The sequence below is a fragment of the Hemicordylus capensis genome, chromosome 11, assembly GCF_027244095.1.
Source record: "Hemicordylus capensis ecotype Gifberg chromosome 11, rHemCap1.1.pri, whole genome shotgun sequence".
NCBI lineage: Eukaryota > Metazoa > Chordata > Lepidosauria > Squamata > Cordylidae > Hemicordylus > Hemicordylus capensis.
The window spans coordinates 2,563,738-2,585,588 of NC_069667.1; the positions used below are offsets into that span (position 1 = coordinate 2,563,738).

The 21,851-nt window shown below is 45.0% G+C and overlaps 2 protein-coding genes and 1 non-coding gene across 7 annotated transcripts in view; 1 reads left to right on the forward strand and 2 right to left on the reverse strand.

Moving 5' to 3' along the window:
- Positions 1 to 14,620, reverse strand: part of ATP7A (ATPase copper transporting alpha) — a 38,326-nt gene extending 23,706 nt beyond the window's left edge. For 3 of the 5 annotated variants that reach the window (XR_008311643.1, XM_053273960.1, XM_053273958.1), the window contains exons 1-6: positions 14,419 to 14,620; positions 5,321 to 5,461; positions 3,214 to 3,706; positions 1,879 to 2,616; positions 938 to 1,162; positions 453 to 616 (exon numbers count right to left, since the gene is read on the reverse strand). Coding sequence is in view for 4 of the 5 variants with exons in the window: in XM_053273960.1 (XP_053129935.1) it covers positions 453 to 616; positions 938 to 1,162; positions 1,879 to 2,616; positions 3,214 to 3,706; positions 5,321 to 5,440 (1,740 nt within the window). In the remaining variant the exon portion in view is untranslated. Of the gene's footprint in view, positions 1 to 452; positions 617 to 937; positions 1,163 to 1,878; positions 2,617 to 3,213; positions 3,707 to 5,320; positions 5,462 to 14,039; positions 14,068 to 14,418 lie in introns of those variants that run through there. The other 2 variants (XM_053273961.1, XM_053273959.1) reach the window with 2 other exon arrangements.
- Positions 14,621 to 16,014: 1,394 nt separating this feature from the next.
- LOC128335741 (cytochrome c oxidase subunit 7B, mitochondrial) lies at positions 16,015 to 21,444 on the reverse strand. The gene is made up of 3 exons (XM_053274453.1): positions 21,286 to 21,444; positions 17,521 to 17,645; positions 16,015 to 16,227 (listed from the first exon to the last, which is right to left on the reverse strand). Exons 1-3 carry the CDS (start codon positions 21,323 to 21,325, stop codon positions 16,150 to 16,152), a joined length of 243 nt encoding a protein of 80 aa, XP_053130428.1. The 5' UTR covers positions 21,326 to 21,444; the 3' UTR covers positions 16,015 to 16,149.
- A 257-nt stretch (positions 21,445 to 21,701) lies between these two features.
- TRNAL-CAA (transfer RNA leucine (anticodon CAA)) lies at positions 21,702 to 21,819 on the forward strand. Its single transcript has 2 exons — positions 21,702 to 21,739; positions 21,774 to 21,819. It is a non-coding gene; the product is annotated as a tRNA-Leu (tRNA).
- The last annotated feature ends 32 nt before the right edge of the window (positions 21,820 to 21,851 follow it).

Consider the following 21,851-nt stretch of genomic DNA (forward strand, 5'->3'; position numbering starts at 1 on the left):
CTGCTTTAGCCACTTCGTAGCCACGTGGCAATTACCCATTTCATCACACCATGGGATATCATCACCCACACGGAACACGGTCTTGCAAGGAGGCTAGCAGGCAACAGGTTCCATGGCCACCCCACCTTTGGGAAGCGACATTTTCCAAATGGTTGTTTCGTTGCTCATGTCTGCCTCTGCTGCGTAGCATCATGTACAGCTTGCTGAACCACACCAAAAACTACAATGAGCATCCGAAGCGGGAGAGAAGGAGGGCAACACTGGCAAGCAGAATCCACACAGAATGTTTTCAAAACCTAGCTCAGCTACCTTCTGCAACTGCATTGCCAGCCCTCCAGTTGCTTGTCTTTTAATAACTGTATCTGCATTAAAAACTCACACGCAAGATTCATGGAGGAATTCAACAGCTCTGTCCAGCTAGTGCTGGATTATGATTAAGAAGATCTACTTACAACAAGTTCCAGGACACCGTCTCCTTCATCATAGTTCTCCAGAACGGTTGCACCAAAGCCCAGTTCCCGAATCAATTCTGCTACATCTGCCGGCTGGATGACAGAAGGGTTGTACCTCACTTCGGCCTTCCCAGCCATCAGGGCAACAAGTACAGAGGATATGCCTAAAAAGAGAGCACCACAGAATGGAAGGTTTAGTGAAGACATGATGAGCATCATGTGCCAAGGGTCAATCAAGCAGGGGGGGAAGATCTATCATCCTCCTCTTTAGATTCAACACAGCAATACTGGGACATCTGGGGCAGGGCTTGCAGCCACTAAAGGAACTGTTGGAAACCCCCAGGGCAATGACTTTGTTAGCAGCCTTTCTTTGCAATGAAATGTTGGAATAAACGTAGTTACCGCAGTGTCATTTTAAAACGTCAGTAAAGCACAACTAAAATGTCTATCAAGAACTTAAATCAGTTTTGCAAAGCATCTCTCACCATCTTCTCTCTTCAGGTTCCTTTCAATGTTTGCCACACAGGAAGCGCACGTCATGCCAGTGACCTGAATGTAGCACTTGGATGGTGCATTGGAATCCTGCTTCTGGTGGACTGGTGATAACTTGGAGCGAGTTTCCATTTTGGAAAGTTTATTGTCCTGAGATTCTACCAGCTTTTCCAGTGATGGCTGAGCTATTAGCACCACAGGTTCTTTGCTTAGTGGTACTGGGAACAGAAAGACATAGATCACAAAATATTTTAACAGCCCGTGCAGCAACTATAGTCTAGCAAACATTAACCACATCAATTTCACAAGGATGGAGATGAATTCACAATTGAGGGAACTCAAAATACAAACTCCCCCAGTTTGAAAAGCATCATCCTATTCTGAGCAGGGCCCAAATTCAGGAGGCAGAGAAGACAACAAATCCCATGCTTCCTGGCAAGCAACACCATCACTCAGAAACATCATTTCTAGTCACTGTCATACATCAAGAGTCTCTCCTGTGTCCTCCTCACTTGTTATTCCTGCCCACCAGGGGATTTTTGCTTGGGAAGACGGGCAGATGAAGGGTCATGCACTTCAGCTATTTGCTGAGATTTCAGAAAACCCAGAAAGAACTTGAGTTCTTTCAGCCTGCCCACTCCTTACCCAGCCTCCTATGAGTTTCAGTGGAGTTTGTGCTGAAGGACCTCTTGCTGGATTATACCCCATAGGCCAGACCTTTCTCCCACTGGGTTTCCCTTAAGGATACTCAAACCCTGCCTCTTGAGGTAGCTGCTTCATTTTGCCTCTTGCTTGGGCTACCTCAGAATCAACACTAAGCAGACAAGTAGGCACTTTGTGGCTCTGCAGAATCCCCTCCTCAGAATAGTAACTCCCAAAGGACAACTGCATTTGCCCTTTAGAGTCCACACAAAGATATTTAGGATAGCATTACCTGTTAAGGATGCGTCAAAACCCATGTCCTCAATGGAGTTTTTTAAGTCCTCTGGAGAAGTCAGCACAGGGTCATACTCTACCATTGCATTGCGATTCAGAAGTGACACACAGACAGACTTCACACCTGGTTTTTGGGAAATGACTCCCTCGATGGACTGCACACAGGAATTGCAGGTCATGCCTTCTACATTTAGCACAGTAACGTGCATCAGCGGGTGACTGGAGCTGTTGGCTGCTCTCAGAGGAGATTTCACTGGAGATGTGGGGGTGTTCAGGAACTCAGCAATTTCATGTCCATCAAGAAGGCTGACCTGAAAAGTCTCTGGAGATACTGCTTCTATGGCTCTTCTCAGTGCATCGATGCTGATTAGGCTGGGGTTGTACTTCACAGTGGCAGATTTTTCCGCCAAAGAAACGTCTATGCTCTTTACTGAGGGGAGTGTTGCTATGCTACGCTGAATATTGAGGACACATGAATTACAGTGCATGCCATCAACCCGGAATACGACAGTCTTTAAATTAAGCACGTGCTCAGGACTTCCTTGAGAAGCTCTTTCCGAGCATTTGGTTTGCGTGTTCTTCAGTCGGTCTACATCAATAGCACCTAGTGTGAGGGGTTTAGGTTGTTTCTTTATCGATGCCATGAAGCCTGCCGCTACAATTTGGTTTTTTATTTCCTCCGATGTGATAAGATGAGGCTGATACACCACCACAGCTTCCTGATTATCCAGTGATACTAGAAGATAAATGGAGAAATGTGTTAAGTGCTTTCCCCCACCCATGATATTCCACTTAAAACCTTTGCTGATCTGAAAAGAGAGAGAGATACTCTGCAGGTAGTTTTTGCCTCCATGTCGGTAGCTCAATGCAACCATTACAGCAAGCCCTGGAAAAATATCCTCTTGTCTACATAAGAAAGGTCAGACAGAAAAAGCACAGCGGCCAATGCTACAAAATGAGTCACATGACCAAGAAGGAGAAGCATTATAGGAAGCCTTGACCCTCTGCTGGCCTATGCAGTTCTGCTACTGACAGCTGAGCCTGTGCCTGCCTACTGATATCGCTCTTCCCTCTCTGGGCAGAAAAAGGCCACCTCACCCGCAAGAGACCAGGGCACAGCACCCGGGGAGATTAGAATTTTAATCTAAAGAGCAAGAGGAGTAAGAGGGAGGTGAAGACAAACAGCTGAAGAATGCATATCCAGTTCAGTAACATAGGTTTAGTTACATGAAGGGATAATAGCTAAGGGGTCTTGATCCTGAGAACTGGTGAAAAATGATGGCAAGAAAAACCTGGAAGGTTTAAACACGAACTCTTAATCACCATTAATTACCTTTGATCCGCGTGACACCTTGCAGCTTGCCAATCTTCCCTTCGATGGTGCTTGTGCAGGAATGACAGGTCATCCCCTCCACCCTCATCCTCAGCACAGCATCACTGGTTTGGGATACATTCACATCTTCAGACGTTCCTGGATTTTGCTCATGCATTGCTGTGCTATCTGAATTTAATCCTGGAATCATCCGACTGATCTCCTTCCCATTTACAATAGAAGACACAAATGTTACTACGAGAGATTTTTTGTCAGGAGAGTTTTTCACATCCAAGATGCCCTTAGTCTTCAGGAGGTTGGTACGGATGTGTTCACATGTTAAAGTTGACTGAGCAGGGATTGTAAAGAAAAGAGTGTCCGATAAAACGAGTTGTGGGTTTTTATCAGCAAGAGCTGCATCAAACCCCATGTCATCTATAGCTTCTCGTAGTGATTCTGGAGTTTGGTGCTTGGGGTTATAAATAATGGTGGCATTTTTGTCTTCCAATGAAACCTTGTTGAGATGGAGAAGGGAAAAAACATCAGACACTTAGCCAAACCAAGATTAAAATCTCCTTCAGATGGCATTAACATATCAGGCAGCTTTGTCCTATTATAGTGACACCCTGCACAGTGAAATCACTCAGCTGAGAAGGAAGTGTAAGATTGTCCCCATGAAACCACAAATTAACTCGGATTTATCTGTAAAACAAGACGACTGGCTACAAGATGATCACAATAGAAGCAGCCAGGCGACTTCAGAATCCCACATACAATAATACAGTATATATTTATCATCTGGTGATATATTACAGTCCACATACAATTCTGATAGCCCAGATTCTACTAATCTCTAGCAGTTATGTGCAGAAATCTAGTTAGCTAGGCTAAAACAAAACACATATCAGCTTTGAATCAAGAAACCCCTGCTTTTCAAAAGCATTTTGAGGCCTGTAACTGGTAGACTGTTGTTCCCTAGAAAAGCAGCAACCGTGTGCATGACAAACTACCTCCAAGTAACTGAAACAGCACACGTATATCAATACCAGAAAATTGGTTCCTCTAGCTATTTTCTTCTTAGCCGGAACATGAGCCCCGTCCTTTGGCAACAGTGATGTTTACTCAGGACTTCGCTAGGCAAGATACAGAGCAAGGATCCCATAAGTGACAAGCAGCAGAACATTCTGTGAACTTTTAGCATCCGTCTCGCTAACGTCACTAGCCCTTTACATCAGATGGGACCAATGGTCCAAATCTAATTTGCACCCAACAGGCTGGAATCTTCTCCCCAGATCTCAATTTCTAAAAGGCAAACCAATACCATGCAAAAGCCCATTACATTACTTACAAATTGTATGTTTTCCTTAGGCAAGATACAACCAGGAAGCCACCACCCTGATCCAATTACACTAACGTAATCTCTTTAAGTATCATAGCTACTCTGCTCTGCCTCTGGTTAAGGTAACATTAATTGCAAGTAAATCAATTGTACACCAAATGACCAAACTGCAAGCTCTCTGAAAGAACAGCGCACACATCCTCTTTCCCCTGTCCTTTAAAATAAGGTTTCCAAGTGGGGGCAAGCGGTCACCCTAAGCGGCACGAAACCCCAGAAGGTGGTGCACAGAACAGATATGGAGAGCTAGTAAGTCATCCAAAACAGCTCGGCCCCCATCAACTGTATTTGCCTGCTGCTCTCAGGTGCTGTGGGGAGGGAGGGCGTCTTTTTGGCTTGAAACAACTTTTTCACCACACCAGCAACTCTCCAAAGTGCAGAGAACAATCACGGCAGCTGGGCGCTACCAAATGTCACTTCTCGGAGTTTCGTGTGAGGCAGGCTCATCACAGACTTAAAAGAAATGGCACTCGGCAGCACCCAGCTGCTGCAATTGTGCTTCTCAGCACTTCCAGGCCCTGCTTGAAACTGCTGTTGCAACGCAAGCGTTTTTTAAGACAAGAAGAGCCCGCACAGCGCCACCCACCCAAGGAAAAATTTCTAGGCAAATGGTTAGGCCTAAGGCAGATCATGGCAGTTGGCTGTGAGCAAAATTCCCATCCTTCCCTCCCATCCAATATCCTCTCTAGACCTTGACCTGGTAACCATATCCAGTGTGGAAAGATTACTTACTTTCATGTGCTGCACTCCATCCATCTTCCCAATATGCTGTTCAATGGTTTGCACACAAGAATTGCACGTCATCCCCTCCACACCAACCACGACCACTCTGGCACCTGATGTCGGATCCATTCTGCAGACAGCTTCACATTCCTGAAAGATGCAAAGGAAATAGTGGCACAAACGAAAGAGCTCATGGAATGGCATTTATACTTGTCAAAGTATAGGCAAAGGATGACTGGTAGAAAGACTCCCGAAAGCAAGTGCCACAGCTTGTGTAGCATAGGGGCTGAGTTTTCTCGGCTGTCTTCCAGGGTCAAGATCAAGAGTGAACACACCATGCAGAGGCAAGGAATTCTTGGTCTGTGAAACTCTGTGAAGTGCATCGTGCACACTGATGATGCAGGATAAAGAGCCAACAAACCCCTGCATGCAGGAAGTGTTTTGCAGATGCACACACTCACGAAAATGGCTTATTTAAAAGGGTGACAACACAAGCTCCAAACGTAGTTTATTTTAAGGTATCATAACACAAACTCCAAGGGTACAAATGTAATATTTTATACCCAAAACAAACACCAACTTCTACCACCTCAGAGCCCAGCCCCTGGTGTTCCTATGCAAAGTGCCTTTTGACCAGTTCCGACTTTTGTGTATAAAAGTGAATGGATGGTGTGCCTAGAGGGAGTACACGGCAGCGACACTACTCAGGGACAGAGCAGCTTGCACCTTTCCCCAAAAGCCCACTAGCAAAGAGAGAGGCGGGCCAATACTGTACCGTCTCCTTTATGCTGCAGTCTTTGGAAGACTGACCCAAATAACAAAAGTGGAACATACAATTACCTCTGCAATCCACATTTCATGTGACCAAGCCCTTGTTTACAATAATTCCAGAACGGACAGCACCAGGTCATTAGGAAACAGGTGGCTGAAGCCATGCTTGTCAGCTTGAAAACAGTATGAACTTTGGAGTGGGAACATTAAATAAGGAACAAAGATACAGACACATTTTAAAATGGTACAAGTTCCCAGGAGAAAAAGCAGAAGCACAGCCGCGCTTACAGATAAAGTTCCTAAGAAACTTTAGTTTGCAAAATCACCCGTGATCAGACTAAACAGGAACTTTTGCTACTGAACCGAAATAAATCATTCCTGCAATCGGTGAGCTGCCATACCTCAGTCCAATTTCTGTACTCTGGGGGGGGGGAAGTGCACACCTTGTGGATGACAAGGTGCCAAGATCAACCCTTGGCATTTTCAGTTAAAAGGATCTCAGGTGGCCAGATGTATGTATTTGGGACAGACTCTAACAGTCAGAAAGGAGACAATTGGTCTTGTGGTAGCCAGCATGACTTGCCCCCTTAGTTAAACAGGGTCTGCTCTGGTTGCATATGAAAGGGAGACTAGAAGTGTGAGCACTGTAAGATATTCCCCATAGGGGATGGATCCGCTCTGGGAGCAGAAGGTTCCAAGTTCCCTCCCTGGCAGCATCTCCAAGATAGGGCTGAGAGAGACTCCTGCCTGCAACCTTGGAGAAACTGCTGCCAGTCTGGGTAGACAATACTGAGCAAGACAGACCAGTGGTCTGACTCAGTATATGGCAACTTCCTATGTTCCTAAGGGTTCGGCTCAGTCCAAGGCAGCTTCCCATGTTCATACAGAAGCCCTTCTTTCCAGAACCGACGTAAAGCACCACAATCACGTGAACCAGACTCCGAGGACAAGAATAGGACATGTTAAGCAAAAGACGACAGACGGCAGCTTCAAGCATGTTACAGTCTACATTTTTCTGCTGTCTTTATAGAAAATGCTTCCTCAAAATGTTAAGCTTCTGTTTGTGAACATGAGACGACCACATCTTCTTCTCTAGTCCATCATCACCCCCACTTCTCTGCCCTTCCTCGGTCGTCTTGTGATTGCGAGCTCACTGGGACAGGGGGTCTTGGCTTGTCACTGCTTAGTGCCTTGCACGCGAATGGCACTCGGCAGGTCACAAACAGGACTAACCCCATAGTGCAAAATGGAGCTTCCAGGCAGTCTCCCATCTAGGCACTGCCCAGACCTAGTCGTGCTTGGCTTCAGCAACGTGGCTGCATCACATGCTCTCAGACTGCGTGCTCCCAGAGTATGGAAAGGGAGGTGGGGCAAGTCTTGTGTATACCAGCACAACCTCTGAAACCCGCCTAAATCTCAGCTTGCTGATGCTTTGGTACAGGCCTGAGGCAAAGACGGCTTAAGAGTGAGGAAGCTGCATTCTGCTCTCTCTTCTTTCCTCATCACTCTGTCTTTAAAAAAAAAAAAAGGTGTGTCTACAAAACAAAACAAGCCTTTTAGGATTTCATCTTTACCTGCTGCTTCAAAAACATGTTTGTCACAAAACAATTTCAGTAAAGATGATCTCCCTATTGCCAATACAGACACAAAACAATAATTTTAGGTGGCAATTAACCAGCAGGTGCAAGTGCATAACAAAAGACAGATCTTTGGATAAATAGGTCTAAATAATGGAAAGAGGAAGAGCCAAGCTGTGATGCATCCATGGGTTTTTGTACATGATGCTCTTTAAGCTTTTCCATGAGACAACAAAAAGATATTGTTTCTTGATTTTTCTGCAAATATTAATTCTACACCTCATTCTTAGAGTAAGTCAAGGTTGGCATTCCTCCTGGCAAATAATATGCAAGAATATGAACTCCTTGCTTCCTCACTGACATTGAATTACTAATGAAAACTACAACTTGATAACCAGGGAAAAGAACAACGTGGAAACTACACACACACAATAATGCAGCAGTATTCAAAATAAAGAAATGGTATGAAGAGCAGCAATTATGAAGTCCAAGTTCATTAGCAGCTTACCATCTTGCCTCGCTGGACGGTTGCAAGGAGCTAGACAGACACGGCTTGCAGCTCAGCTCCCCTGGACTTAGCACTCTGAACTTCCCTCCTTACGAACTGATTCTAGATTTCCGGCAAGCACCAACACCCACAGAGTTCACATAAACCAAGCAGAGTGTGAGTTCTTGACTCAGCATATGTTGGCTGGGATCCAAAGAGGCACCTTGGGTGCCACCCAAGGGAAGGCTGCATAGAAGCAGTGGGATTTTAAAGTGTTTGTGTCTTTGAACAGCAGCCCTAAGGGTCGTGTTTACTGCTGAAACTCTCCTCAAAAACTTCTTTGGAAACTCGAAGACTGCAACACACTTATCTGGGGAAAAGCTCTGTTGCACTCCATGGGGCTTGCTTCTGAATAGACAAGCAGAAGCATGCACTGAAGTGCTTGCCAAATGGCATAGGGGTGATGGTGGGGAAGAGACCGACCACAAAGAAACACAAGTCCAAAGCCCCTGGGGTCACACAAAACCAGGGTCCATGCCATGGATCTCTGTATTCTGCCCCTTTTCTGTAATACATTCTTCACCTATAAGGATTCTAAAAGGTTGGACATGATAAAAGAGTCAGGAAAGCAAGTCTTTCGGTCACCCATACCTGTGAATCAGGCATACCTCAAGAGTGTCCATTTCTGTTTTAAATGTAATGGACTTCTTTTTTCACTAAAAGGATGAGATGGCTGTTGAGCACATGAACTGTTTTTCATTCACCACCTCTGAAGTGATAACTTGAAGCTGCCTACTCTCTCCAAACTTCCACACCACCTTCTCATGACACACCAGCAGACACAGCCCCTTTGTTGTTCTCAAGACCATTAGGGAAACCACCAGACAAACTAAGAGCCAATTCACATTTGTTAAATTAACACAGCAAGAGCAAAGCCAGGACAGGCCATGGGAAAAGCACAGAACATACTCCAGCCTCAGAGGCAAGATGCTTCCAAATACCAGCTGCAGGGGAGCAACAACAGGAGAGAGGGCATGCCCTCCACTGTGGGCTTCCCAGAGGCATCTGGTGTGTCACTGTGTGAAACAGGATGCTGGACTGGATGGTCCTTGGGCCTGATCCAGCAGGGCTGTTCTTATGTACTACGACGCATTCTTATATGAATAGTCACACCATTTTAGTAACAGGTATTTCTATAAAGTGATGAATTTAAGACAATATCTTACTTAGTTCCAGATCTAAAATAGTATTCAACTTACTCATCACTTTTTGTTATTTTAAAACACAATTTAATTCTCAAGTGCACCGGTACTTCTACACCTGACTACTTTATTATGAGGCATCATTTTAAAAGAAATGTGTGCATTAAGAGAATACCATTTTTGTACTGTTTTCAAAAGGAAAAAGGAACCCTTCCAAGGGCAATGAAACATATGTGTGCACACTCAAGTTATAGCACACCAAAAGGTTCTACATATTATTCTCTCGGTGACCACGAATAGCATTGTTTCCCAGTTGAAAATACTGGCTGACAGCCTGACAAAACCTACTCAAGGAAGTCCCAATGAAATTAAAATGACAAGTTCGGCATGCCTAACTTGTCCTTTTAATTTCAATGGGATTTCCCCAGGCAAATTTAGCCAGGCTGCCAGCCACTATGTCTACAACACAGCTAAGGTATTCTTGAAATTTGCTATGGCGTGAAACACACTCTCTATCATTTGCCACAGAGACAAGTCATCGCTCTTGCAACACAGCCAATCAAACCCAACCTAGCCCTGCTTTAATGAACTATTTCCTCCTTAGAAATGAGAAATCATATTATAAAAGAGAGGTGCAGCCAACACAGAACTGGTAGGAGCAAGTGACACTGCTTCGAGTGTCAAGCAGAGTTTCCTCCTGCACAAACCGTGACCCACTAAGGACTCGATAAGCCTTCTGTTTTTGTTGCCTGTCTGTCCAAGGCTGCACAAACCAAAGGACTTTCAATAACTTGCAGGTGATAACACCTGTTTTATTCACTGTGTTCAGCTTGATGGGCAAAGGAGTTGTACAGGTCAGCTCTGGATCATGACTCCCAGTTCGCTGTACTGCTGTAAGGAACCATTTCACATATCAGCAACCCCAACACCCCCAGATTTAAGAATCAGCTGGTATCGGTAGCGGCCCATCCTAACAAGCCGGGGGGGGGGCGGGGTGCAGCTGCCTCTGTTTCCTGGAGGCAGCTCTGGTTGCTCCATCTCCTGTGCTGCCTGTAGGCTGGCCATTCCTCAGGTAATGTCCAGTCTGCAGGCAGTGCAGTTTGGGCAAGGGCGGAGGGGAGAGGAGCAACCCAAATTGCTGCCAGGAATCAGAGGCCACTGTGCCACCTTTGAAGCCTCCCTGGCTTGTTAGCACGAGCCACTATTGACTGATGCTCACCTATACAACAGGCATCATATTTTATTAATTGAGCCAAAAGTAAGGCTTCATTTATAAATTCATCATCTCATAGTTCTCAAACTAAGTTTTGTCACACCTGGTGTGTCATTACTTGCAGCACTGATTAGGGAGATAATAAAAGTACTAGTTAATAATTTTACAAGGTTTTTGAATCACTGCTTTGATAACAGGAAAAATGTATCTGCAATAGAGAGACTGCATTGTTCTTAACTGAATACAAATCTGTAAGTTGACAAGGGCTTGGGGTGCATGCACAGAATTATACTAAACATTTACTATGGAACAATCTTCCTAACAGTTCTTTGTGTCTCTTTCTCAGCCTGTGGTTATTTATACCTGTTATGCCATCTTAGCTGTTTCTTCATACTTTTGTGGTTTGACTGCAACTATTTCTATCCTTAAATGTTTGACGTCTGCTTGTACAAGTTTGTGCTGAGGCCTGGCCAGTATACTACAAAATGGCCCCAAAGCTGCCCCTAGCCTATTTTAAAATTGCTTCACAAGCTACATATTTAGTGCTATAGCAGCAGACATAAGCTTACAAACCAGGCAAATTAATAATAATTATGGAAGTGCTTATTTGGACTATTTTCCACCACATTTCACCACTCAAACTAATTTAAGCGACCTTCTGGTGTTTACTGCCAGGTGCTTATACAAGTATACAACTTAGTTACAGTGAAAAAACTAGATATGCAAGGATTATCCCTCAAGGTCAAGCACACCACACCCTAAACAAGATTAAATACTGACCTCTTCAGTGAGAGCCACAAGTTCTGTTTTGTTGTGTATTGTTTGAGCTTAAAAGTGGAAGCTTATACAGATGCAGGACATAAATGAAGACATCAAGTTACCAAAAATTATCTAGTCTACAACTCTAATATAAGCACAACTACGATTGAAGTATTTTGTCTCCTTACATACTATGCACATCATAAGACTCTAATTGAAGAAAGTACACAGAAGCAGCAACTCCCAGTATTTTGACTTCCAAATAAATTAAGACTGAGATGCATCTGTGCTCGATTTCACCCAATGACTTTACAAAAATTTGTGTTGTTCACTGCGTTATAGATCTTTCTTCTTCTTAGTGACTCACATAATAAGCTCCCTACAAAGCATGGGTGCCAGCCAGAAAATCGCAAGTATACCTCATCTCATCTGCATGGAAACCAACAGCATGTAAGAAGTGCTTTTGTCCCTAGATTCCATTCAGCACTTCTGCCTTTTCCCATCCTGCACCTTATGGCGAAACAAATCTCACCATCCTAAGCATTAAAGGAGAGAATGCAACACAAGAACCTTAATTATGGTGCTGGACAGCACAAAAGGAGCAGTTTAGTTTTGAGATTAGTCTCAAAAGACCAAAACACACACAAGCACAGAATGCACTAACCAAGGGGAAATAAGAGAAACAATAGAAGAAGAAGAAAGAGAGAAAGAGAGAGAGAGTAAATTCCATGATACTAGCTTTCATTTTGCCTGTTCCCTACTTGATGTTAGACACTGCCACAATTCCTAAACAAACAAAGCAGCAACATACTATAATGAATGTGCCATCCACGTACACAGTGCTTTACAAAGAATGTAACGACAGGCTAGGCCCCCTCAACACAAGGGAGACAACAGAGGAAGGTAAGAAAAATGGAGACTGGATAAATGGGGGGGGGGGAATACATGATGATTTCATGTACTTTGGTTTAGACACAGTAGCTGTCCTGCTACAGAGAGAAAAAGGTGATCCTAGATACTTGAAAGCAATTGCTGCCCCCTCCCCCAAGACCTTATAATTAATATCACCAAGTGCCCTGTTTGTATTGCAGAATTTGGTCTCAAATATGATACAATATTTCAGCTAAAAAGGAAAATAAATTACTCCATTGGAAATTTTATTTTCAAAGTCATTCACAAAGGAGGTGGAGAAGAAACACATTTTTTTTAGCCTTCCTGAAAATTTATTTAGCTATCACCCATCATTCACAGCAATGAATGCACCACTGAGAGACCTCAAAGGCCAAGTTGAAGACAGATCATCCTGAAGAGAATCTATCTATGTGATCGGGAAGAGTCAACATCAACCTGAAAGCACTTAATCAATCAATCACCCATCATACATAAATATACAGGTGTACCTCCTACTCGAATCAGCTCACCCCGTTTACCCATTTAGTGCTCAATAATCCTCAGGTTTAACCAAATCACTTCTTTGTTACATTTATTTTGCACCAGGATCCAAGGAACTTCACTCTGGTCTCGCAAACCCCAGCAGTGGTGGGAATTTGGAAATTCTGTTTTTCAAAGAGCAATCTCTCATTCCATATGGCAGGTTGTTTGTTTTTGTAAAGTGGCAGATGCTTCCAAAGCAGCTTGTGATAAGGAATGGATGGCTGTGTTTACTATTTAAAAAGCAAGGGTGGGAGATGGGAATAAAGAGTACCACTGGGGTTGCCTAAAATTGCTCTTAAGATCCTGGCCTTTGCATGGAGATAATTTGCAGATGACTTATTCTACCACAACCCCTTTTATTTATGCTACTTTGCCTTTTATTTTACCTTCTGCTTACTGATACTATTCCAAAGCATTAGGTAATCCTCTTGCTTCAACCACTGCTTGTTTCATCACATCCAAGTTACTTTGAATGAAGGAAAGCAATCATATTAGCATTAAGATTGATTGGAATCATGTTAATCAGCAGAATAGGAAAAAAGAAAAACCAAGACAAGCAGCAACAGTGTGTGGAGAGGAAGGAGAGATAGAATGATAAACTGTCTGTAAATTATCTCCACACAAAGGCTAGGATCCAAAGAGCAAGTCCAGTGGTATATTTTGCTTTCTTCTTTGAATAGCAGACTTCTGCCATTTACACTAACGAACAGTTTGGCATATATGAATGAGAGCTGCTCTCTGAGAAAGAGAAGTCTAAAATTACACACACATACACACCCCTCACTATTAGGGTTTGCAGAACTAGAGTACAGTTCTTTGGATCGGGGCCCATGTTCCACTCCATATAATCATCTTTGCTTGAGTACTTTCAGTGAGATCTTCCCAGCAAAAGTTCACACTGTGTGCTGTTGTTTTTAACATGGTACAAGAAACATCAAGCTCACAATGACCCACCTCATTGTCTCATGGGAGGATAATGAAGGGAGGGGAGTGTGAATTATCTCCTTTGCTAAGCAGGGTCTTCCCTGGTTTGCATCTGAATGGGAGACTTGATGTGTGACCACTGTGATTAAGATATTCCCCCTTAAGGGACGGGGAAAGCACCTGTCTGCTTGCATGCAGAAGGGTCCATGTTTCCTCCCTGGCAGCATCTCCAGCATAGGGCAGAGAAAGACTCCTGCCTGCAGCTTAGATGGAGCAAGAGCCTGACTCAGTAGATGGCAGCTTCCTACCGCTTTAGCTCAGGAAGCAGAAGGATCCGCTCTCTATATCTCACCGAACCTACCAAAGAAACAAGTTCTTCGTGAGTGGCAGATCCTTTCCCTCCCTGTCCTCCATCACACGAAGCAGCAGCAGCAGCAGCATCTCCCTAGTGAGCCAGGAGCCCCTCCCAGGAGAAGACTCCAGCGGGCGGCGGCGGATCCCCTTCCCCTCCCAATCCCCCCCCCGGCTGTGACAGGGCGGCTGGGGGCGCAAGCCCCCCCAGGAGGAGCCAACTCGGGCGGCCACCGGTTCTAGACACGAAGCGGGGCGGCGCCGGCGCCTCTAAGCATGCACAGAGCGACTTTCTCTTTCGACGCCGCACGGCCGAGGCCCCAGAGGCTGCCTGGCGGACCCGAGCAAGGGCGCCTCTGAGCACAAGCAGAGTGCCTTCCCCTCCTCACCTCGTGAGCCTTTCTCCGGCTCGCCGCCTCACTCAGCCCGGCGCCACGGCGGCTCCCCGAGTCCTGCGAGTCCGGCCTGATCCGCCTCTCGCGCTCCGAAGGCGCCGGGCGGGCAGGGCAGCGAGCGAGGAGGGCCGCCCGTCCCCTCAGGCAGGGCCCCGCCCCCGCCCAGCGACCGTTGCTACCCGCTTCCCTGCGTCATCACGCGCGCGACTCGCCCCCGCCCCTTTCCGCCCTGCAGCACGGCGATAACGGGAAGGGACACGCGTCACGTGGCTCCGCTTCCAGGAAGTGTGGAGGCGGAGCAAGAAGATGCGGTGCTGCTTCCTAACCTGCTGTAATAAATCAGCAGCAGCCTCTTGGGGGCCTAGTTGAAGTATCTAGCGGGCCACTGCCAGTTCCCTATGGATCCCCCGCCCCATAATATATTCATACATTTAATAGGTTCACAAGTGTTGACGAAGATGTTTGGGGGTTCTGTAGAACTCTTCAGCAGGATGGATTTGCAGCAAGCAGCTGCAAAATCTGCAACTCTCTACTGCAGCACCCAAAAGCTTATTACTCAAGGCTTTGGCTGGTTCTAGTAGAGATATCCCTACTTTAGTACTTGTATACTGCTCCTCTCCAGCCTTTCTCAGGAAAATGTGGAAGCCAAGTTGCCATTATTGAGAGCAAACATGTCAACCATATTAACTGTTGTACAGGTTCTTCAAGCCACCTGATCAACTGTTTTAGCATTTCCTCTTTATATCCTACTTTTCATCCATGATTGGCTCCCAAACCAACTAAAAATATGTGCACAGAGACAATTATTAGAATAGCATGTGAAGTACAGCTGTCTGGTCCCTAGGAATTGGCAATTCTTCCTTCCACAGGGAATGATAGGCTGGCCAGTGGTGAAGATGTCTGCCCACAGAGTCTGTCTTCCAGTGATCTGCACACTCTTCTGGATCTAGCAGTCAATGTCATTGTCTAGGTTACAGGTCCCACCCTCCATCCAGAAAGGGCAGAGGGACTCTAGAGTGGGATAGTAAGATGCCAACACAGAAGCAGTCCCTCTCTTAACGCTGATCCAAGCACGATTCTTATTTATTCAGGAACAACTCCCCTTGAATACCATCGCTCAGATTTGTGTGATCAAGATTGCTAGTGGATACCACTGGCTTAGACTAAGAGGTCAATCAAATCTGTTAAGTCACCATGCCATATTGGTAGTGTGCTATTCTCTTGCCCTTTAAGAACAAAATTTTTCATAAGGATTACTGGGAAACTCTATAGTTAACCATAGTTAGTAGCCTATACTACCAAGCTACATTTTTACACAAAGCTATGAGGAACAATAGCTTTGTTGAGAGCCAGCGTGGTGTAGTGGTTAGAGTGCTGGACTAGGACTGGGGAGACCAGAGTTCAAATCCCCATTCAGTCATGAGACTAGCTGGGTGACTCTGGGCCAGTCACTTCTCTCTCAGCCTAGCCTACTTCACAGGGTTGTTGTGAAACAGAAACCTAAGTATGTAGTACACCACTCTGGGCTCCTTGGAGGAAGAATATATATAATAATAAAAATAACAACAACAATGTAACTGAAGAAATCAATCATTTTAAATAAATTTATTATATCACAGATACAGTGAACAATGCCATTACACACATGGCATAGGTACATTTCAATGAAAGTTCAGACCAGTTAACTGTTGCTGCCAACTTTTCAGAGGAAGGCTTATGACATCTCTATTCCTCTCTCCATTCTTTTGGGGTGACCCTGCCAACAGGAGAGAGATTCCACTCAATCCCAGTTTGTGTTACAACCTGTAAGTAATATAGCATGAAAGAAGATCAGTAATAAAACACAGTAGATACCTATTTTCCAACAGTTACAATTATAAAACATTTCAGACCCTATTCGTTTTAAAGGACATACTAGAAGCATGACTTTCACCTAGCACCTATTTTTTCCTATCATGGCTAGACAATACACATGCATATAGTCAGAGAATGGACAAAAGTCCAAAGGTACATGAAGTTCTTATTGTGAGTCCCAATCTTGATTTTAAAAGCGGTTTTAAGAGAACTGTATGCACAGTTGAACCACATTTTATATAGTTATGTGCATAATTTATATTTTTACTTAGTGGACTCAGTTCTCTTTAGAGAACTGGACAAATTTCAGAACTGTGAAATACAGTGGATATTTAAATGCTACACTTCAGAGGCAAACTTGTCCTGCAAATGATGAACCAGAGGTGAAATCTTTCCATCCTGGAAGTAACAAATCAAGAGAGATCATTTTCTTATTATGACACAATACTGCATAGTCTCAATTCTGGATAGTGGCTTCTTTGAAAGTCATCACGGTTATGCTTAAAGAATCATAGAATTTAGTACTGAAGGGACTTTGGTCTTCTAGTTCAACTTCCTGTTCTGAGCTTTTCGTTTCTTAGCTTTTACAAGACTTTGGGGAAAGTCCATTTTAATTGTTTGTTTTATCAGTTTAAGTAGGTGTACCTACATATTTATTTACAATAAATATGTTTATACCACCCTTGAGAAACTTCTCCCAGCAGCATACAATTAAAAAATACAATGAAAGAACAAGATAGAGAAGAACATAAGAGCATTTTAAAAAGAGTTATAACCACCACAAGATAGCTAAACCCCCAGAAAAATAGTACTGTTTTTGCCTGGTACTGTTGAGGTTATTGTTGGCACCAGGAGGCGAAAATTCCAGATTTGAGTGAGAATCTGCGACCAATAAGGCCCTCTTACCAGCTACCACCCTCCAAACTTCAGATGGAGGAAGGCCTCTGAAGAAGATTTAAGTGCCTAGTCATGCTAACATGGCAGTAGGTGGTTCTTCAAGCCCCTGGGCCTCAAACCATGTAGGGCTTATAGGCAAGCAACAGCTCTATGAGTGGTACCCAGAAATGGACTGGGAATCAGTGAAATAGTAGTAATACTGGCAAGATATGGTCAAAATAACCCATCTCACTGCAGTATTCTGTCTTGGGGCAACCTGCTTTTGCTGGTTCTTTTCCCAGAAAAAAATGTTTCTTGCAAGAGAACTAATTTCACAACTAATTTCATTCTAGCTGAAATACTTACATAAGTCCATACGGAGACACAAAACACAGTTCCACTGAGCAGAATAATATTGCCATATTGGTCATGAAAATCAGGTCCATGTTTGTGATGAGCTTTTCTTGCCACAGTACGCTGAATTCCACGAGCTTAAAAAACCCACACAATTGCAGTTTTAAAATCTACTTGCTTTAAAACATCTATACAAAATAAAGGCATTGCTTATTTTGTACATTGTAATGGCCATCCCAAGCTACCCCCAGAGCTACCCGCAGAGCTACACCAACGTGCTCCAAACAGCTAGGCCTAAAAGAGTAGCACTGTTTTGGGATTAGGCACACTAGACATAGACCAGCAGTTCCAAAATCAAAAGGTAGCTTGTTTTAGCAAAGGGGTAAGGGCCTGGATTTGAAAAGGCGTGCAAGAGAGAAGTTCAACACCACATTTTAAACCAAAGTTAATGAAGAAACTAGCTAGCCTGAATTACCAGTTTTATGTCTACTTTAGGAGTCAAGGCAGATTGCATGTGGAGTCTCCAAGTTCCACCAAGCAGACTGGCTCCTCCTTCTCTTGAGTTAACATGAGAACAGCCCTGCTGGGTCAGGCCCAACAAGGCCCATCTAGTCCAACATCCTGCTTCACACAGTGGCCCACAAGATGCACCTGGGAAGCCCACAGGCAAGAGCCGAGGGCATGCCCTCTCTCCTGCTGTTGTGATGTAATCCACCAACATAACAACAATAAAACTAAATATATAAATTAAATTCAAGGTGAAACAGACATGTGTATAATATAAATAATGCATACAAGTAAATAAGATGCAATATCCAATCAACAATACAAATATGAATGTACAAGAACAGAACAGTGTAATATTTACTAAGTGTGTAAACTTAAATAGATCCTTTTTCATGGGAGTCCACAAGTCTTCTCACACCATATGTCCATTCAATCTAAGGTTCTCATCCTTTCTCCTCTGTTAGAAACCTTTGAGGAGACAGGCTCTGGATAACCACTGGATAGAGGTGGTGGTGGTGGGAGGATCTATTCAGCACAGAAGTATAAGGTATTATTTCTTATGCAGAACAATTTGAACTTTTATGAGCACTTGAAAAAGTCTATCGAAACAGTACATATTACCGGAAAGCTGTTGTGTTTACACACTTTGTAAATATCACACTGTTCTACTGTTTGGTTCTATGTTCATATTTCTATTGTTTGGTTATATCTTATTTACTTGTATGAATTATTTATATTAGACACATTTATATTTCACCTTGAATATAATTTATATATTTAGTTGTATTTTTGTTTTTGTTATACTATCAGATCTGTTGTTTTATTTTTACGTATCACAGTCCAGATCCTTCATGTTATTTGTTTGATGATGTAATCCACCCCATTTCAAGATGGCAAACACATAAACATTTGAGGCGCAAGTGGGCTAACATGTGAACCACCTAAGCAACTTGAACCAAATTTGCTACAGGTGTAAGGACACATAGGGATGGCTCAACAGCAGAGTTTGTGATGAAGTCATCTAGCCCAATTCAAGATGATGGACGTGTGAACCTTTAAGGCTGAAGTGGGCAAACTTGTGAGGATGGTGATCATCTACTAAGAGGATAGTGAAAGGAAAACAGGCAGATTAGTTCTTACCAGAACTTGTTGTAATAATCATGGAGATTGATTAAGTGCATACTAACTCATTGTTGCAACCATGAACACAATGATTTAATGTGTTCAGTCTATGTACTCTGCAGTCCATTGACCGTCTGTGTGGACAATACTGAGCTAGATGGACCAGTGGTCTGACTTGGTATATGGCAGCTTCCTATGTTCCTAATGTTGGTTCATTCCAAGAACCAGGCCTTGCATCCCTTTTGTGTATTTTATTACCCAGCAATGAAATTTCTGCAAAATATTTCTGAATAGAGTGCCAGTTGCAACCTCAAGCCGTAACAAACGTTTGTAGACAAGTACTGGCTGGAATCAACATCAGAAGTTAATTCTTTCTGACCTATTTATTCTATGCAGCCTCATCTACTTTGACATAGCACCAACCCCAATCCCACAAAAGAGCAGTTGCTCAGCAGATCAGCATCTTCCATGAGATGGAAGGCAGATGTTCTTTGACTTATGACTCAAATAATACATAAGAGTACTGAATGAGTCTATTTTCTATTCGTTGCCTTTAATAATACATTTATTAAATGCCTTAAATTGCATTGTCAGGAAAAGTGGGATACAAATCCCTGGATAAGTGAGTCCCTGGATAGATGAGGAGGGCTGGTCTTGTGTGACAAGCATGAATTGTCCCTTTTCCTAAGCAGGGTCCACCCTGGTTTGCATTTGAATGGGAAACTACATGTGTGAGCATCAAAGAGCATCAAAAGGTTCCAAGTTCCCTCCCTGGCATCTCCAAAACAGGGCTGGAAGAGACTCTTGCCTGCAACCTTGGAGAAGCCGCTGCCAGTCTGGGTAGACAATACTGAGCAAGATGGACCAATGCTCTGACTCAATATAGGGCAGCTTCCTATGAATTACAGAAATGAGATACTTACTAGGCATTAAAGGTGAACATGGTAAATGTCATCTGCCAAATGTTTTCTCTATAGCCCTTTCCCCGAATAAAAACCACCCTTCTAGCTATTATCATCTGTTTGCATTACATTCGGATTTAGTTTTAAACCAGGTTATCTTGAAAAGAGAACAATATAGCTGACTTTTAAAGCCAGGGTTTAAGCCTTGAAGAAATTAAAGCACTGACTCTCCTCTTCTTAGAGCTGCAGTGCAGGGTGGAAGTCACCCTCTCCTTTTCCATCACTATTACTACAAGCGGCTGCGCTTAAAGAACCTTGGAGAAGCCGCTGCCAGTCTGGGTAGATAATACTGAACTAGATGGACCAGGGCTCTGACTCAGTATATGGCAGCTGCCTATGTACGCCACCTGCCCTTCACTTCCCCGTGAGAGCGCCAGGGCCAGGGCCGCCACTGCTTCCTGGCAGGATTCAAACAAGACTCCTCAAGGCCATGATGAGCTAAGCAGGGAGACCCATGCCTGGCAACTCACCCCCTTGGGGGAGCCCACCAGCACTGGAGACAGACAGGGAACCCCACCCCCACCCTAAGTTACCCTCCCTGCCCAGGGCAACTGGCCCATCCTCGTCAGTGGCTGGTTCTACAAGCCTGGATAACTAGGGAAGCCTCCCCGCTCCAAGGAGGAGGCCTCGGGCACAGACAGGGGAGCAGTGTTCGCTCTCCTTTTTCTCAACTGTGTGCGGAATGAGATGTGTTCTGGGCGGCAGGACCGAGGCACACGTGCCTTCAGAATGGGGCTTTCCTGCTTGAAGCTGAGCGGGATCTAAAATGAACGGAGCCGGCATCCGAAAGCTTGTGACTGTGCGCACGCCTGAGAGGGAACTCTGCATTGCAATGCATGGCAGCTGGGAGTGGGAGCTAGAATCCAGCCACAGTCGGAGGACCTCGGGCTGCTGGCCACTTGGCTACCACTAGCCCTTTCTCTCTCTCTCGCACACGCACGCTTCCTTGTATGGGCCCCCACTCGCTAAACCCAACCCTGCTCGACTGCTGCATTGGAGCTCATTTGCTTTTCGCGCAGCTGAACCGGGACAAGGGAGACGAGAGCTAGAGAACGGGCTCCCTCCGGGGTTTCCAGCAAACCCCTCGCGCTGGGGGAGAAGGAGGAAGCAAAGAGGGAGGAATCATGAGACTAGTCCTCATGGAGGAGGGGAGGGGGAGGATCCGATTCACCCCACCCCGGCTCACCCGTGAGGCCCAGGGCGCTCCTGGCCAGCGGGAAAAGCATCTCGGATCCGGCAGGGGGTTCCGACGCACTCGGCAACGGCCTCCTCTCGTCTCTTGACCCTCAGGGGCTGGCGGTGAAGAACAACATGGCGGCAACACCGGAAGTTGCCGGGAGGCCGCGCATGCGCCCTGCAACGGAGAGGGACTCCTGGGACATGTAGTTCTCCCCGAAGGAGGGGGCGCTACCAAGCGAGGTGAGCCCCACCAAGCGGGGACACCCCCCTCTCTCCCGGCAAGCTGGGAGGCGTCGCGCAGTGATCGCGCCCCCCGCCGACCCTCTCCGCGCCCCCCTGAGGCCCAAGCAGCAGGGCCGGGGGCCTGCGGGGCCTGCCGGGTGCTGAGCTCGAGAGGCTCTCCGAGCGCCTTTTTGCCGCGGTGTCAGGATGGCCGAGTGGTCTAAGGCGCCAGACTCAAGGCAGGAAGAGCCTTCCCGTTGGCGGGGCTGGGTGTTCTGGTCTCCGTATGGAGGCGTGGGTTCGAATCCCACTTCTGACACACTCCTTTTTTTCTTCTTCTTTTCCTCATTT

Bases quoted from the DNA above. Each gene is read 5' to 3' on its own strand.
- LOC128335741 (XM_053274453.1), bottom strand. From the start codon at position 21,325: ATGCTTTTCCCGCTGGCCAGGAGCGCCCTGGGCCTCACGG. The intron at 17,646-21,285 runs GTGAGCCGGGGT...GGGTTTTTTAAG, and splicing joins GAGCGCCCTGGGCCTCACGG to CTCGTGGAATTCAGCGTACT. The intron at 16,228-17,520 runs GTAAGTATTTCA...TATTACTTACAG, and splicing joins GTGTCTCCGTATGGACTTAT to GTTGTAACACAAACTGGGAT.